Source organism: Malus domestica, chromosome 15 (assembly GCF_042453785.1).
Source record: "Malus domestica chromosome 15, GDT2T_hap1".
In the NCBI taxonomy this organism is placed as follows: Eukaryota; Viridiplantae; Streptophyta; class Magnoliopsida; order Rosales; family Rosaceae; genus Malus; species Malus domestica.
In genome coordinates, this window is record NC_091675.1 from 5,322,385 (window position 1) to 5,338,466 (window position 16,082).

The following is a 16,082-nucleotide window of genomic DNA, read 5'->3' on the forward strand; positions in this document are numbered from 1 at the left end:
GTGAAGGGTTTACACAAATACATAGGTTCAAGCTCTCCTTTAGTGAGTACAAGTGAATGATTTATTACAAATGACATTAGGAAATATTGTGAGAGAATGATCTCTATTTATAGAAGAGAGTTTCTAGTTTCATTCTGACATTGACACGTGTTGTGCTGTGATTGGCCTCTGATGTCGACACGTGTCGCATTATGATTAGCCTCTAATGTTGACATGTGTCGCGTTGTGATTGGCCTCCTGGTTGGAAGGAGACTCTTGTGGGTCATTGGCAGTATAATGTTGACCGGTGCTTAGTAGTTTTAGGGTTGGTCAAGTATGGTACAAACATCCTTATTAAGAGATCCCATCATCATTGTCTCATATTCTTTTCAAAAAATTTAAAAACTAATCACACTCCTTAATCAAAAAAAAAATAAAAATGAAATTGTTCACACACAAAGTGTGTGCTTTTACCCTAGTGTTTTTTAAAGAAACATTTTGAGACGGACAAGAGTGAGATAAGTGTACTAATTACTAAATGTATTAAAGAAAGATGTAATTTCCGATCGTTTATACAAAGAGAAGTGATTTTCACACCCATTTTTAGTTTTTCACGCATCGTTCTTTTTTTTTTATATACGCATGGGATACATGAATGTGTAAAAGCCTAGAACTAGTTTGTATGAGGCTAAAAAGGTGTGTATGTATGATGTTCCTATATAAAATAGGGGTGTGATATCCACACACCCCTTTTTACTTCTCCCACACCTTTTTAGTTTTCGACCGTCGGATCAGATGAATTGAAGAAGATCAACGGAAAGAAATTAATAAGGGGTGTGTGGATAGCACACCCCTATAAAATATTGCAGTCAGATAGTGTCTTCCTCATCTAAAAACCTCATATTTATTTTTTATTTTAAATTAAATGAAAAAAAAAAGAGATAAAAGAGAGTGCAAAAGGAGGAAAATAGTGTTGGATGGATAGTTATTTATCAAAACTAACTAATGACAATAATGCAAGTTAGTGGTAGCAGTTGTGTAGCAGTTGAGCAATATCTAAAATACAGAAAATGACCCCCAAGAGAGGGATAGATACTAAGTGCCAAAGCATCAACACTAGAACTCCAAAGAAGAATCAGCATATATATATATATATATATATATATATATATATATATATATATATTATATATCAGTAACCATCAACCTCTCCTTGTCATTCAAGGCAATCAACATATACACACTGTCAAGTATAAGGATTGAGGACGACCTTTTTTTTTTTTTTTTTTTTTTGAACTTTAATGAAAAGCTTTCGGTACTGTTTATTTTAACGAAAAATCACATTTTTACACTAAAAAGTTAATTCTTGTACTATTCACTTTACCCCTTATTTTGTCATTATCGTTAAAACGCAAAGTTTTCAAACATTTTTCATTAGTTTTTTTATTTTTTTATCTTTATTTTTTATTACTTATGAGGTATAAACATGTTGAAGAAGTCATACTTCATACAGATGGCTTTCACCATGTGAGCAGTTAAAAATTCTAAACTTACTGTTAAAAATATTAAATAGCAGTTAAAAAGTTAGAATCAGAATATCATTTATAATTATTATTTTAGATGAAATCTGAACTGTTGTTTGCCACTCAAACGTATGTCTGGATGGTAAATCAAGGAATACTAGGATAAGACAGAGCACCAAGGCTCGACACTTTGTTGTATGTGTAGAACAACAATACAAACTGGCATCTTGTCAACCTAGCGGACAAATACTTTCAATTTACAGATAACTGACATCTTTAACTCACGAAAATGCTGCTTTGAAGTATTTTATATTTTAAATAATTTAATTGTTGGTTCTTAGTTAATTTACATTTCAATGATCTAACGGTCAAAAACTTTAAAAAAATATTAGATCCTAAAATATAGTAAAAAGTTTTAGGTAAAAATGAGTGTTCATCATCTAACAAATGGTCGATTCTTATTAAGTGACGAGAGATAATGTGAGACTGTTAAGTCTGCCACATAGTTGAACAAGCTGAAAATGATCAATTTACACTCTTAACTACTTTTGTTGCATATATTGATGAAATTTAACGATTACTTCCAACCACCTACACTTATTATGAGAAAATAACTCGATATGATAAGATCTAAACACTAGTTTATAGATATATTTATTTTACTTCTGCAGTTGCTATTTCATGTATTTGTTTCATCTTACTACACAAGATTCAATTCCCAAAAGTAAATGCAGAAACAATGCATGTGCCATGTATTAGTGGCGGTGTATGTACGTAAAAGCAATAGTAGACTTCTACATTAATCTTTACCTCTTTGTCAATATTTCTTACTAAATACTACCCAACCTTGAAATTTGAATATCATACACCCTGATATAACCACATATGTCAACGATCACGCAACTCTATTTCTACTATAATATATAGTTAGCCACTTAGTACTACAGTCAAGTGATATTCCTCTTTACTTGTAAGTGAGAGGTTTTAGGTTCGATTCTTGCTAAAAATGAATTTGAACCATATTATTACTAACCAATTGTGAGGCTTAACCTACTCTTCCACCCGTTAGTTTGGATAATATTATTTGTTAAAAAAAAAAATTCTACTATAACATTACGGATAGAATTCCAACTTGGTTGACTAGGGCGAGCATCGTATCGCTCTAATTAACATGTTGAATGATATAGATAATTATTGAATTGAAATGACAAAAAAAAAATGAAGATGCAATTTTGTAAATTCAGCTTTTGTTGGAACAAATAAACAAAAATCATGAATTGAAACCTGAAATAATGACCCGATCGATTAAAGGCTGGTTTGGTATTGTTGTGCTTTGAAAAAAAGCTGCTGTGAGAATAAGCGGCTGTGCTATGAGAATAAGTGGCTGTGAAATAAATCAGCAGAGTGTTTGGTAAACTTTTTTGTAAAAGTGCTTTCGGAAAAAAAAAAAAAAAAGCAGTATGATAGTGGGTATTTTCATTAAAAGAGCACTGTAGCTTTGTGTGCTTTGAAAAAAAACCAGTTTTCCAAAGCTGCAAATAGCAGCTTCAGTTTTTTCCTTTGATTTCAGCTTATTCTTGCAGCAGCTTCCAAAATAAGCCTTTTTTTTTTCAGTTTACCAAACACCTAAAACCCTCACAACTTTTTTTCATGGGTGTTTTTTTTTTTTAAGCACCTCACTCCCAAACCACCTCTAAGCTCAACCATGCAATCGGGTGTAAATCGAAAAGTGGCTTTCAAAAGCTAAGCCGAGGAGTTAAACAAACAAACCCATGTAGTGATTTGGGCATGGCCCACGACCCAATGACTGTATTTGAGGCCCAGTTGAACTCCTTTTTATTAAATTTTTTTTTTTGTCACAAAAACTTCATCAAAATATCAAGGGATCCCCTAAAAATCAAAATATAACCACCGTTTTTTTTTAACAAACAATATTATCTACATTAAGAGGATGATCCCGGATCTAACCTCATAATGAGCTAGCAATAATGTGGTTCAAATTCGTCTTTGGCGATAATCGAACCTAAGACCTCTCACTTACAAGTGAAGAGAAATACCACTAGATCGTAGTACTAAGTGGCCATAACCACATAATATTAAGGAAGAAACTTTTACCAACAACTTGTAAGGGATACCAAATTTTATAATGTTTTTTTTTTGTCAAACGATAGATTTTGTTAGATTAGATGTTAGATTAGCCACCAACGGGGTTCAAACCTACGCCGTCATGCAAAGGCTCAACTCATTTCCCCCACTATGATAAAGGGCCACTTGCCAATTTTTTTAATGGTTGGTTCATTGTACCTCTTTAGAAGAATTCTAACACCACTTAGTATAAATATATCATTGCATAAAAAATTCATTTGAATAAATCTGTATTTAGTTCCGTAAAAGTGAATTAATCTCCATTCATTTCTGTAAAATTGTGCTACGCCACAAAAACTTATACGATTTAATTACCCTCCTCCCTTATTCACTATGAGTTATAGGATGCGAATAGTATGAAATATGAACTATAGTATAATAAAGGATCACATAGAATAAATAATTTTTATCCGGAAAACTGAGACCTCTTGCATATATAGAAATAAATATTTTTAATTACTAAATTGTGGACCTTCAGATCAAAAATAGACTATGAACAAAGGTTCTTTCGTATGATCATATCTCTTTTCGATAATAATACTAATTTTTCTATGTCAAACATAAAAGGGGTATATTAGCATTAATTATGTGTGGACGCGTAACGACATATATATCATTCCTTTACAGATTCCACAATAAATCTCACTTGTCAATGGCTCGCAGCATCCCGCGCAAAGTGAAATTAGATATATAATACACAACATACATGGTAGGTTGATATGATACAAACAAAACCCTAATTTCACTTTTGCCCTAGTTTAGCCTGCAGTGCTCACATGTGAAATCCGTTCAACTTATCAAAGAGGGGCACGTGGCATTTGGATGACGTCTAAGTGGACATTGATTTCAAACGCGTTAGAAAATACTGTGACAATGCAAGAATAGTAGTCACCAAGGAGAAGAAGATGACAAGAAAATATGAAAGGAAGAAAGGGACGTACGTTTTAGACTTTTACAAGAGAGAGAGCTAGCTGTAATATTAACTCTTTGAGTTTGTACAAAACACCACCACCGCAAAGGCAGCAGAGAAAGAAGAAGAGGTTAAAAGGTTAAAAACACAATGGAGGAAAAAGAAAAAGGAAGTGGGAAGAAGAATATAAGAAGAAAAAAGAAAGAAAAGTTTGTATAGTGAGGATCTTTCAGTGCCATCAATTCACGTTTGGACTGTCATCCATTTACTCCATCACTTTCCCTACACATTTTGCACCCACTTTCCCTTACATGTACACGACCATTTTCTCCTTCATTCACCCCCTCTCAACTTTTGAATTTATATAGATGCCATAAACACAAGTCACGTTATGTATTATTTCACCTATTATGATATAGAAAAACGATTAAGTTAACATATCTCACTTTTAGAGTACATTAATATTAAAGAATAAATTTATGTGTTGTAATTAGACCGAAATAATAACGTTATGTGATCGTGTTCTGAATATGTTGAAAAATTACGCCGCTACCTTCTTTCTTTCTTGAAGGAAGAAAAATTAAATTGAAAAAAGAAAAATAAAAGGAAGATGAAAAGGAAAGAGGAATGAAACTGTACAACATAAAGTCATGAGCTCAGTCTATAAAGATGCCCCATCTAAATTTAGTTGGGAATATATTTCAATCCAAACAATGATGGCTTCCCCCAATTCACTTTAACATTTGGTATAATAGAGGGAGTGAAGGATCAGTGACATTTTGCAATTCGACCGATAAGCTATATATCCTTTCCATCAATTTCCAAGTTAAAAAGGCTTCCAACCAAGATGAGGACTACAGAAAATCTCAGGTCATTAGCCAAAAAGGTAGATGAGGATGACCTTTATCTATCACTCTACAAGCATACATACAATTTGATGGTAACAAAGATATAAATAAGAAAATAAAGTGAGAGGGTACCAAACCATGGCAAACTAATTACACATTCCATCGACGCCCAATCACAAGTGTTGTTAATCGTTGACGTAATGTATACTTTATCAACAAAATGTATACTTAATTAACAACTGACAATCACTAACCTGTTAATGTCAAACTACAAGTAATTTTTATTAGTTGATGCATTGTATACTTTCGTAATTAACAACTGATAACCAATCACCTATCAACTGTCGATCATAGGTGATTGTTATCTATTGTTGTAAAGTATACTTACTTAATCAATAGTTGACAACCACTCACTTATTGACAACCAATTATAAGTGATTGTTAATAACATACGTATGCCGATTACAAGTGATTGATAATCGTTGATCTGATTAACATCAACTGCTAATAGTTATTCACACAAACTATTGTTATGTTGTTAATACATTGTATACTTGTTAACATCAACAGCTGACAATTTCCACACAAACCACTGTTGTTAGCGCAACTCGATCACAATTATGTATTTTGTGCGAGTGCGTGTGACGACAATCAAAGTGGAGGAAAGAGTATATAGGGTTTAAAGCTACAGTTTGGTTTTTGTGTAAGGGGAGGGAGAGTGAAATAACAAGAAATTGAGGGACGTGAATGTGGTCCATCGACACGTGCAAATGATAGCATTGTCTTGGCTAATGATGGATTCCCACCGCTTCTTCCACTGCGTGGGTTCCCACTCCTATCATGCGACCCAACCTCCATCACAATTTGCATGTCCTCTTTTTCTTTGACCGACAAAGTACCCTCTTCATATCAATCATCTCAATCTTCCTCCTCAGTCCTCATCACTCGATCCAGCTGATCATGATCATACATTTTTATGAATTGGGATGTCGGAAAATATTAGTTACCATGATTCAAATTATTGGCCGGGCCTTGATCATTTTTAGTAAGTTATAGAAATAAACTTTTGACATAGTTTTTAATTTGTTTAAGATCAAATGAAAACTTATTAAGAATGATCTAGAAGACATATGGTTGACATGTCCAAAGGTAATCACTAGATCATGTACGCTACAACAAATACCACATTATAATGACAAGGGTACGGCTAGAGAGTCTAAATTTTTAGACTATCTTTTGTGGATTTTTTTTCTTCATAAAAAGCGCCCAATCATCAACTATCAAATCATGTGATCTACAAAAAATAATCTACAAATTTATTATTCCTAGCATTTTCCTAATTACAAACTTATCAATGTCATAAATACGATATAATTTCTTAGCATCGAATGCCAGGGCGAAGCCAGCTAGTAGATGCCCGTGCTCTAACGCACCTCAAGTTTAAAAAGATGAAAAACTTGGTGTTAAAATAAGCATTTTGTGAAAAACAAATTACTAATATTGCACAAAACAGAAATTTAGTCTACCCCATAAACCTAAATTTCACTTCATAGTACAAGAAGAATAAATCAGCCCACACCTATATAATTTCTAACTTTACCTTTGATCGAATGACATAACACTCACGCAGACTAAATTTTACAAGTTGTATAACTATTGCAAAGGCACCATCTGTTGATGATCTTACAATCATCAGCAAAGAAATACTGTTATGACTTATGAGTCGCCTCCAACAAAATCACAAGAAACACAAAAATCAACGCCTCAAGTTTGAGCAACCGTCAGCTCTCAAAGATTCAAGTTTGAGTAGTAAGCTATAACCGCGCTATAAAAGCTTGACGAAATGAGATGACAATCACAACCGCAAAGACTCTCTAAGGTAAAGAGAAAGAACGATTGTATACTAAGAGACGAAGACAGTTAAAATATAAGAAAAGCTACATGGAGATAAAAATGGAAGAAGAAGTAGGATTTTCGCCTACTTCAATACCAAATTAAAATATGCAAGTGGCATTTTACCACAGTAATGGAAATCTGTTGAGCCTTTGCATGAGGGTGTGGGTTCAAACCCCGTCAGTGACTAATCTAACTTCTAATCTAACAAAATATATTTTTGGAAAAAAAAAAACCAAATTAAAATACGAGTCAACAATGAATTAATTTTTCGTTGTTTTTCTCGAAAGGGAGAGATAATCTTACTCCTTAACACTAGCTAGCAGCTAGGTTTTTCTATGTAGATAGTCATGTTAGACCAATGTCGTTTATATTGTGGGAAACATAAACTAATTTCTCTACTTCGTCAAGGGTACGGCCCACAAATAATTCCAATTTTTAGCTCGACAAATTTAGAGGGAAGTATGCATAATAAATTAATAATTGGGTTAATTCGTAGTTGAGTTACCGCAAATTATGTGTAGGTAAAATGGGTTTGAGTGGTCGTTGTTGGTCACTTGCATTCATATATGTAATTAACTAAGCAAAAGAAAACCTTAAAAACAGTAAAAAATTTGGTTCACTTGAATCATAGAACGCCTTATTTGGGTTAGGTACAGAATGATGGAAACCTACCTATGTACCATGTCGGAGCAGATTTATGTTTTTTGACGAAATTTTTATTTTGTCGTGATTGAAGGAAGCTAATAGGATTCAAAACTTTTATATTTATTTTGTATGTAGTTTTTTTATGGTCTCTATCATTGATAGACATATTTTAAGTTTATAATAAAATAATTAATAAAAATTAAATTTATGAAAGTTATAAAAAAAATTACACAAAAATAAATGCAGAAGATTTAAACTCTAACATTCAGAAATGGGACTACGTGGAGTCAAGCTCATAATCTTAAACATTTTCTACAACGGTGTATTAATTATCGCACACATATACGTCAAAGAGAATGACATCTGTTCAATACAATAATTAAATTGGAGTCGCCTTTCTAAAACGATCTTCTACTTTTTGAGTTTTTTAAGATTCAGATTGGATTTTTCATTTTTCACCATGCACGTATATGAAATTTCCCAGGGTAAGTCACTTTCATTTTCATAAAGGGTTTTTTTTTTTTAAGGGTAAATATCAGTTTACTACCTCAAGTTTCGTGACTTTTAATATTTGGTATATGAAGTTTTTTTCATTCCAGAGTCATACCTAAAGTGTTAATTTTGGGACAATCTCATACGTCAAACTGTTAACTATGCCGTTAACTGATGACGTGGCGCTTATGTGGACAATGACTGGACGCCACGTGTCATTAAAGGGTCCACATGGAAATTAAAAATTCAAAAAATAATTATTTAAAGAAAAGTTAAAAAAAAACAAAACAAAACAAAACCCATATTGTCTTCCCCAAATCTCCCCGTGCCTACCCTTTCACCCCCATCACCCGCAACCACTTCCCTCCCCACTGCGCCTCCATCCCACCTTCTCCCATCCCCCACTTTCCTCCCAACTTAACAAAACAGGGGGCTAATGGAGACGAGAATCCAGCTGTTGTCACTCAAATTCGACGAAAGGGTCTCCATCGAATCGTTCATGGTATCGAATGTAAGGCTGCAGTAAAAGGTTGCAGGCGATGAAGATCAAGCATATCAGAAGAGAGGTTGGGGGTTCTGATGTGGGAGTTCATGAGGTCAAAGGCGGCGATAGAGGAGTTGAGGGGGGATCTAGAGAGAAGTGTACCACATGGGGTGGTGGAGTTGGAGGATGAGGGCGACAACTAGAGTTTTGGGATGGGAGAAGGAGGTGGGCTCGGGTGGCGACGATGGGATTTTTAGGAGGGATGATGGGGGATGGGATAAGGTGGGATGGAGGCGCAATGGGGAGGAAAGTGGTTGTGGGTGATGGGGGTGGGAGGCTGGGCACGGGGGGATTTGGGGAAGACGATATGTGTTTTGCTTTTTATTTTTTTATATATATAATTTTTTTATAACTTTTATGTAAATATTTTTTTTTGAATTTTTAATTTCCACGTGACCCTTAATGACACGTGCGTCCAGTTAGTATCCACATAAGCGCCATGTCATCAGTTAACGGCAAAATTAACAGTTTGACTAAGATGTATGAGATTGTCCCAAAATTAACACTTTAGGTATGACTCTAAGACGAAAAAAACTTTATGTACTAAATGTTGAAAACCACGAAACTTAAGAGTAATAAACTGATATTTACCTTTTTTTTTATATCATAAATGGTATCTGAAATTGACCCATCCTATTAAGATGATATTTAAAATTGAAAATCAATCAATGTAGTTCTGAAAATGAATATCGCAAATCAATGTGATTATTTCGTTAAAAAATTTGTTATATATTGATATGGTACAAAACTAGTTCCCGTAAGTCCAATTAAATATTACCATATGGATTAAAATATTTAAATAAAAAACAAATATCATTTCCATATAATTAAAAACTTGAAGAAAAAAAATGATCTTTCATCTTCTTCCGCTAAGCAATATGCAGACGTGGTAATGGCTTCTCGGTGAATTGCGTCGGGTGCTACGCAATCAGGCCGCAGAGCTCCATCAACACCTCCATTGAGATTGAATCCGAGAACAAAAACAAAAATCGGAATAAATTCAAATTCGATTCCGCTTGAACAATCCGAAAAGCTCGTCAGGATTTTCGGCCTGGTTTCACCACTTTCCTTCATTATCCAGGTCTGAAAACTCGGCGAATTCACCATCCGAGTAGGAATTGAATTTGGGTTACGGCGTTCCAAGCTATCTACTATGGCTTCCTCATCTGGGTTCGATAAATTGGAGCTTTGCCTCTATCGCGGGAATGGCAGCTGTGGTGTCGTGCTATGGTCCTTGTTTTTTTTTTTTTCAAGTTTTTAATTATATGAAAATAAAATTTGTTTTTTATTTAAATATTTTAATCTATATGGCAATATTTAATTGGACTTATGGAATCCAGTTATGTGTCATATCAACACACAACAAATTTTTTAACAGAATAGTAACAGAATGACCATATTGATTTGCGATACCTATTTTTAAGGACTACATCGATTGAACTTCAATTTCAATGACCATCTTGATGGGTAGGTCAATTTCAACAACTATTTGTGATAAAAACCCATAAAATGGGTTATGATGAGGGTTCAGTTTTCTCAAATTGCACTATAAGGTTTTGTAATTGTATCAATTCAAATTTATGTCTATTTGAGCGACTAATTCTTTATTTGATTGATGAGTTTTTTTAGTCAAGTTAGTACAATGTGGCTTACGTGTCCACCCAATTACGGATTTCATGCTTATTTTGTTATCAATTTAATGAAGATTCAATTAATTCTTTAGACCAAGACATAAATTTATACAATTTTATAACCTCTGAGTAATGTGAAAATTTTAAATCTCATAGCTTAATTTGTAAATCACCCTAAACCTAAAAGGTGTAAAATATAATTAGATCTTATTTTTGCTATTGTCGCATATATGTTCACCATTTCCATCCATCAACATGAACATCTTTGTGATATTATATTCTGGGTTAATTTATAGAAGATTATGTGGCTGCGAAAGTTGTAGAAAATTATATGTTGGCATGGAAAACACGTTCACAACGTGTTCATATGAATTACTAATAATAGTTATTACTTCTCTAATCCTAACTTTTCAGTCTTTGGAACATTTTCTATATGGATCATTTTCACTAATTTTAATGCATTTTATGTTCGCTTTAAATCTACACTGATAATATTGGAGCTTTTGAAAATTGATGTCTCACACTCACTAGCACTATCCTATACTATAAAACCAATTAATAATATAAGAAATAGTACACTGTTCATAAGGCCCTTAATTTTTCAAAGTGGGATTCACACTTTCAGATCATTTAAATCAGTGATAAATAAATTGACGGAAGAGAAGGAAAGTGAGTCGCATCAGGCAGACAAATCTTGACATATGAACCCTTATTTATTTGTATATTAGTCATGCCTGGCTTTAATTTCAATTATATATATAGCCGCATTCACATTTGGAGTGTTGATATACCTGGGGCTTAATTCCTTGGCAACAATATCTTGGTCTGTAATTCATATGGAATTCAGATATGCCTGGGGCTTCTTACTCACTTCAATAATCATCTACTTAAAAATAGTATTTTTTAAGGGTTTGAGAAGAGAGTTGGTTAAATATAAAATCCCCTGCCTGCAGTTGCTATGCTTTTCCAGTGAGATACATATTAATCTTTCTGGCAAAAAAAAATTACTTCCACGCGTGCTGTTCTAAATTTACATGATAAAGTACTGCAAATTATGTCTGAAGAGCATCCATTCATGCATGAAACTGCTAGAACAACAACTCCATACTTTTTGGGCCCTCATGCAACATGAAATGAACTTCATATCAAAAGCACACGCAGGTGATTGTGATGATTCATATTGACTGCAATGTTTGTTCCTAGCTGAATCAAGTATATATCTGCAAAACCCATCACACGTGTTATGCTCAATTACTCTCCAAAAATTAACTGTCCGTGATTGCTCGCAGTTATTATATAGATTACCCAAAAACTCATCATTCTATGCTGGGCTGGGAATTTTATTTCACCCATTCATGCAACACGTGTAACATACGTACTTATATACATATATACATCTAAGAAATGTACGTAATTAGGACGGCTCTGAGAAATACAGGTGGTGCCATAGCACTGTACTCTCAAAAGTTTAGAGATGACACTGTATATAATGTTTCTCAATGGCTTTGGTGCTGCTGTCAAGATATTGGCAAACAAATGTTAAATTAAATTTGGGCAGAAAGTGGGACTTGTGAGGTTTTATATAATACTATTTGGGAAATTGGAACTACGAACAATCCCCAAAAGAAGGAGCCAAAAAGGATACAATATTTAGGGAAATGTCATGGCACACCTATTTGGCTTGGCATGCATTCAGATAGATTTGGTAGGTCGAATTGTGTGAGTTTTTACAACGTTGTATACGACTAAAAGAGTGAAACTAAAGACTACGACGGCATTCACAAATCACAAGTATATATTTATTTGATTCGTATCTTGAAAAAGAAAAAGGGCAAGGGGCAAAGAGTAGTTCCCATATTCAAGTTTTGGGATTGGAGGAATCCTATTATTCTCCCTCCCTCTGATTAGATCTGTCCTCCTGGCTAGCTTTTTTGCGGAAAAGCTGGAGAGAGAGCCAAAGCCAAAGAAGGACACCGAAAAGCATGGACACCTTATCATGAAAGCAAGAAAAAAATGACCAGATCTGACGGGCCAACCCGAACGCACATACACACTCACACACCCACACGTTTGTTACTGCAGAAAATTATTGTGTGATACTAACAGTAACATAACAACAAACCTATAAACTCGTAATTACAAAAGAAAATTATTATGCACTATTAAAATAATGAAAAACTATTGTGCACTACTAGAACACAACAGTTTTTTTTTTTTTAACTATATTGTGCATGTTAGAATATGGTGATAATAGGTTTATATTTTAGTATTCGCTTATATTACGATTAGCAAATTAATTATATTACCTAATCGTGTTTCAGCACGAAACAAATAATTTATTACTATGAAAATTAAATTTCTCCATATTTACCATCACATACTAACAAGTCTCCTGCATACATCTCTCTCTCTTTCTCTCTCTCACACACACAACATTCTCTTTTTTCTTGCTTTATCTTTTCATATTTTTAGTGTGGAAAATCTCAAGTCAACCGCACCTCATCATTTGGTCTTGGTTGTTCCAAACACCACCTCATTTCCCACTTTGTCACTTTAATAACACTGATCATGATACTCGTTTTCGGCCCTCCTATATAATTACATGCTATCTGGCTCCAAGGCTCTGTCATTCAGTACTCCACTCACCACATATGGGAATGAGCAGCATGAAGGTGCATCAGTTCGCACGTGGACTCTGGGAACACGAACCCTCCCTCACGCTTGGCTGCACCAAACGCTTACGCCCTCTTGCTCCCAGACTGGCCAACACGGCCGCCGCCTCCGACACTACTACCACCCTCGCTCCTTTCGATCTCAAGAGTTTCATCAGACCTGACAGTGGCCCCAGAAAACTTGGATCTTCTAACCAGCTTCAGGAGAAGAAAGATTCCCCTCACCCTCAGGTACTAAAAATATCATTAATTCTAAATTTATCATGCAATCATACATTGCTTGCATGCCCTCAACACCTACGTTACCTGAACATAACTAGTTTGACAAACAGGTGCTTAGACTGTGAATTTAGACCGTAAATTTTGTTCATATTCAGTTTAATAAACCATCAAGATTCATAAGGCAATATAAGCAGTCTGACAATAGAACATCTGCATACTTAATATACGACCTTAAGGTAAGGAGAATAAAATGAGTGTGCTGAAAAATTGTGATGGTGCAGGTAGAGACGCACCCAGGAGGGACACGCTGGAACCCTACGCAAGAACAGATAGGGATACTAGAAATGTTGTATAGAGAAGGAATGCGCACTCCTAATGCACAACAAATAGAGAAAATCACGGCTCAACTTGGCAAGTACGGCAAGATCGAAGGCAAGAATGTGTTTTACTGGTTCCAGAATCACAAGGCACGCGAGAGGCAGAAGCAAAAACGCAGCAGCCTTGGCCTCAGCCACTCTCCAAGAACACCGACTCCTGTAATTACCACCGTAAGTAACCCCTATTTAGTCATAAAATGAATTTTATTAGTTCAGCCTCTGGGGTTAGCTCGGTAATAAGTGTGGAAAGGGGGATGGGTAGGAGTAGGCTAGAGATATATACAAGGTCTAAAACCTTCCTTTGTAACAAAAAAGGGGTGGTTATTGTTTGTACTATATATTTTTACTTTGAATATTCATCCAACTTACGTATTTTATATGTTTTGTTTTTGCAGCTGGGAGAAGTAGTGGTGGAAAGAGAGGAAGATAATCCGTACAAGAGAAAGTGTAGGAGCTGGGAATTTGATTGCTTGGTAGAAGGTGATCATAGTAGTAGTACAAGTAGTGTAGTATGTAAGCTCGACAACGACGACGCCGTTGAGGGAGGTAGAACTCTGGAGCTCTTTCCATTACATCCAGAAGGAAGAAGATGATGAGATCTGCTTAATTTGACACTGGCATTTGCTTTCCTTCTTTTCTTATTTCGGGAAAGAAGAAAGGCAAGCAATTGTCTCTTAATTTGTACTGAATGCCATGCTTCAACTTCTACCTTTTGAACCAAAAGCACTTTTATTCCAAGCTATCTCTATCTGTGATGGTGGTGCTGGATGTCACTATTTTGACTAGAGCAACCTAAAACGTTGAATCGAAGCTTTTTTAGGTTAAAAGCGGGAATCCTGCTTAAGATTGGACACTGAAGTCCACGTACCTACTTCTCCTTCTTCCCTAGTAGTAAGTCGTAACGTCTCCTTTCATCTGGATCTTTGCAATTCAAATTGGGAAAGAGAAATGCCTTCTAGCGCCAATGTCAAAAAAGTATATTAATGCGATCCACCACTTATATGACTTTCATAAAAGTTGCCATATCATTATCATTGATTATTAAGAGACGTGCATTATTATTAGTTTTTCATCATTGCCTTCCGTATTTCTTTTCTTTTTAAAGACACTGCAGCTAGTAGGGGTTGGCGCGGTGTGGTTAGGTGCCGTTTTGAGTGAAACAGCAACGGAAATTGAAACTTTTTGTGGTGCGGTTCGGTGCAATTTCAAAAGGTTTTGGTTCGGTTTTTGAGAAAAAAATATACAACTTAAAATATACACATATTTACACATAAGACGGTCTTATTTTCCTCATATATTAATTAATGAACATGCAGCAAAAACAGCAACAATAATGCAGCAAAAAGTAGCGGCAAAACTGCAAAAAAAAAACAGCAAAACTGCATGAAAAATGCAGCAAAAAAAAGCATAAAAATGCAGAAAAACTACAGAAAAACTGCAGCAAAGTTGCAGAACAACAACAACAAACCTGTACCAAAACTGCAACAAATGACAACTACTAAAATTGAGACAACATCCAGTGCATCAATGAGTTTAAATCCTTACGTATCACATCTACTAAAATTCAACTTGATCACCAATCACAGTACTTTACTACAACTAAAGTTCAAACTTCAAAGTTTCAAACAAATCAAGGCAATATAGTAAAATACGAACAAGTGTGAGGATGTGAGTAAATAAAGAAAACAAAATCCAAAGAGAAGCAGGTGAAAACAGTGGAGGGTGGTTCCTAAAGAAATTAATAATTTAGAACTTCCCTTTTGATTCACAAACCCTATCCCTAAAATTAATTATAAACCCTAACCCAATTCCCCTTTTGAATCTTTGGTTCAAACGAACCCTAACTCTAAAATTAATTTAATTACAAATTATTAACTAAACTAACTAATACAAGTTCTAAGTTCTTATCATATTAGCTGGAACGAAGAGCAGGTGAATGATTTGCCAAGTCTGTTTTGCATAGCTTTTGATTTGCAGAGTTCAGGGCTTGCAGATGAAGGGGATCTGGGGATGCAAGCAGTAAAGTCGCAGAGATGTAAGCAGCCAGTTCGCAGAGATGCAAGCACCGAGGGCACTGATGTCGACTGTGGAAGAGATGAAGATGACTTTTGAGAGAGAGATGCAGATGAGTTTTGGGAAAAAGAGAGACAAACTAATGTATCATGTATGGACTCGAATAGTGGTGCAAAATTGGATGA

The 16,082-nt window shown here is 34.8% G+C and overlaps 1 protein-coding gene across 1 annotated transcript; it reads left to right on the plus strand.

Annotated features, from left to right (window-relative positions):
• Positions 1-13,184: 13,184 nt before the first annotated feature.
• On the plus strand, positions 13,185-14,889 carry LOC103415434 (WUSCHEL-related homeobox 4-like). The gene is made up of 3 exons (XM_008353769.4): positions 13,185-13,516; positions 13,789-14,055; positions 14,280-14,889. The coding sequence occupies exons 1-3, from the start codon at positions 13,265-13,267 to the stop codon at positions 14,475-14,477; spliced, it is 717 nt and encodes a 238-aa protein (XP_008351991.1). The 5' UTR covers positions 13,185-13,264; the 3' UTR covers positions 14,478-14,889.
• The last annotated feature ends 1,193 nt before the right edge of the window (positions 14,890-16,082 follow it).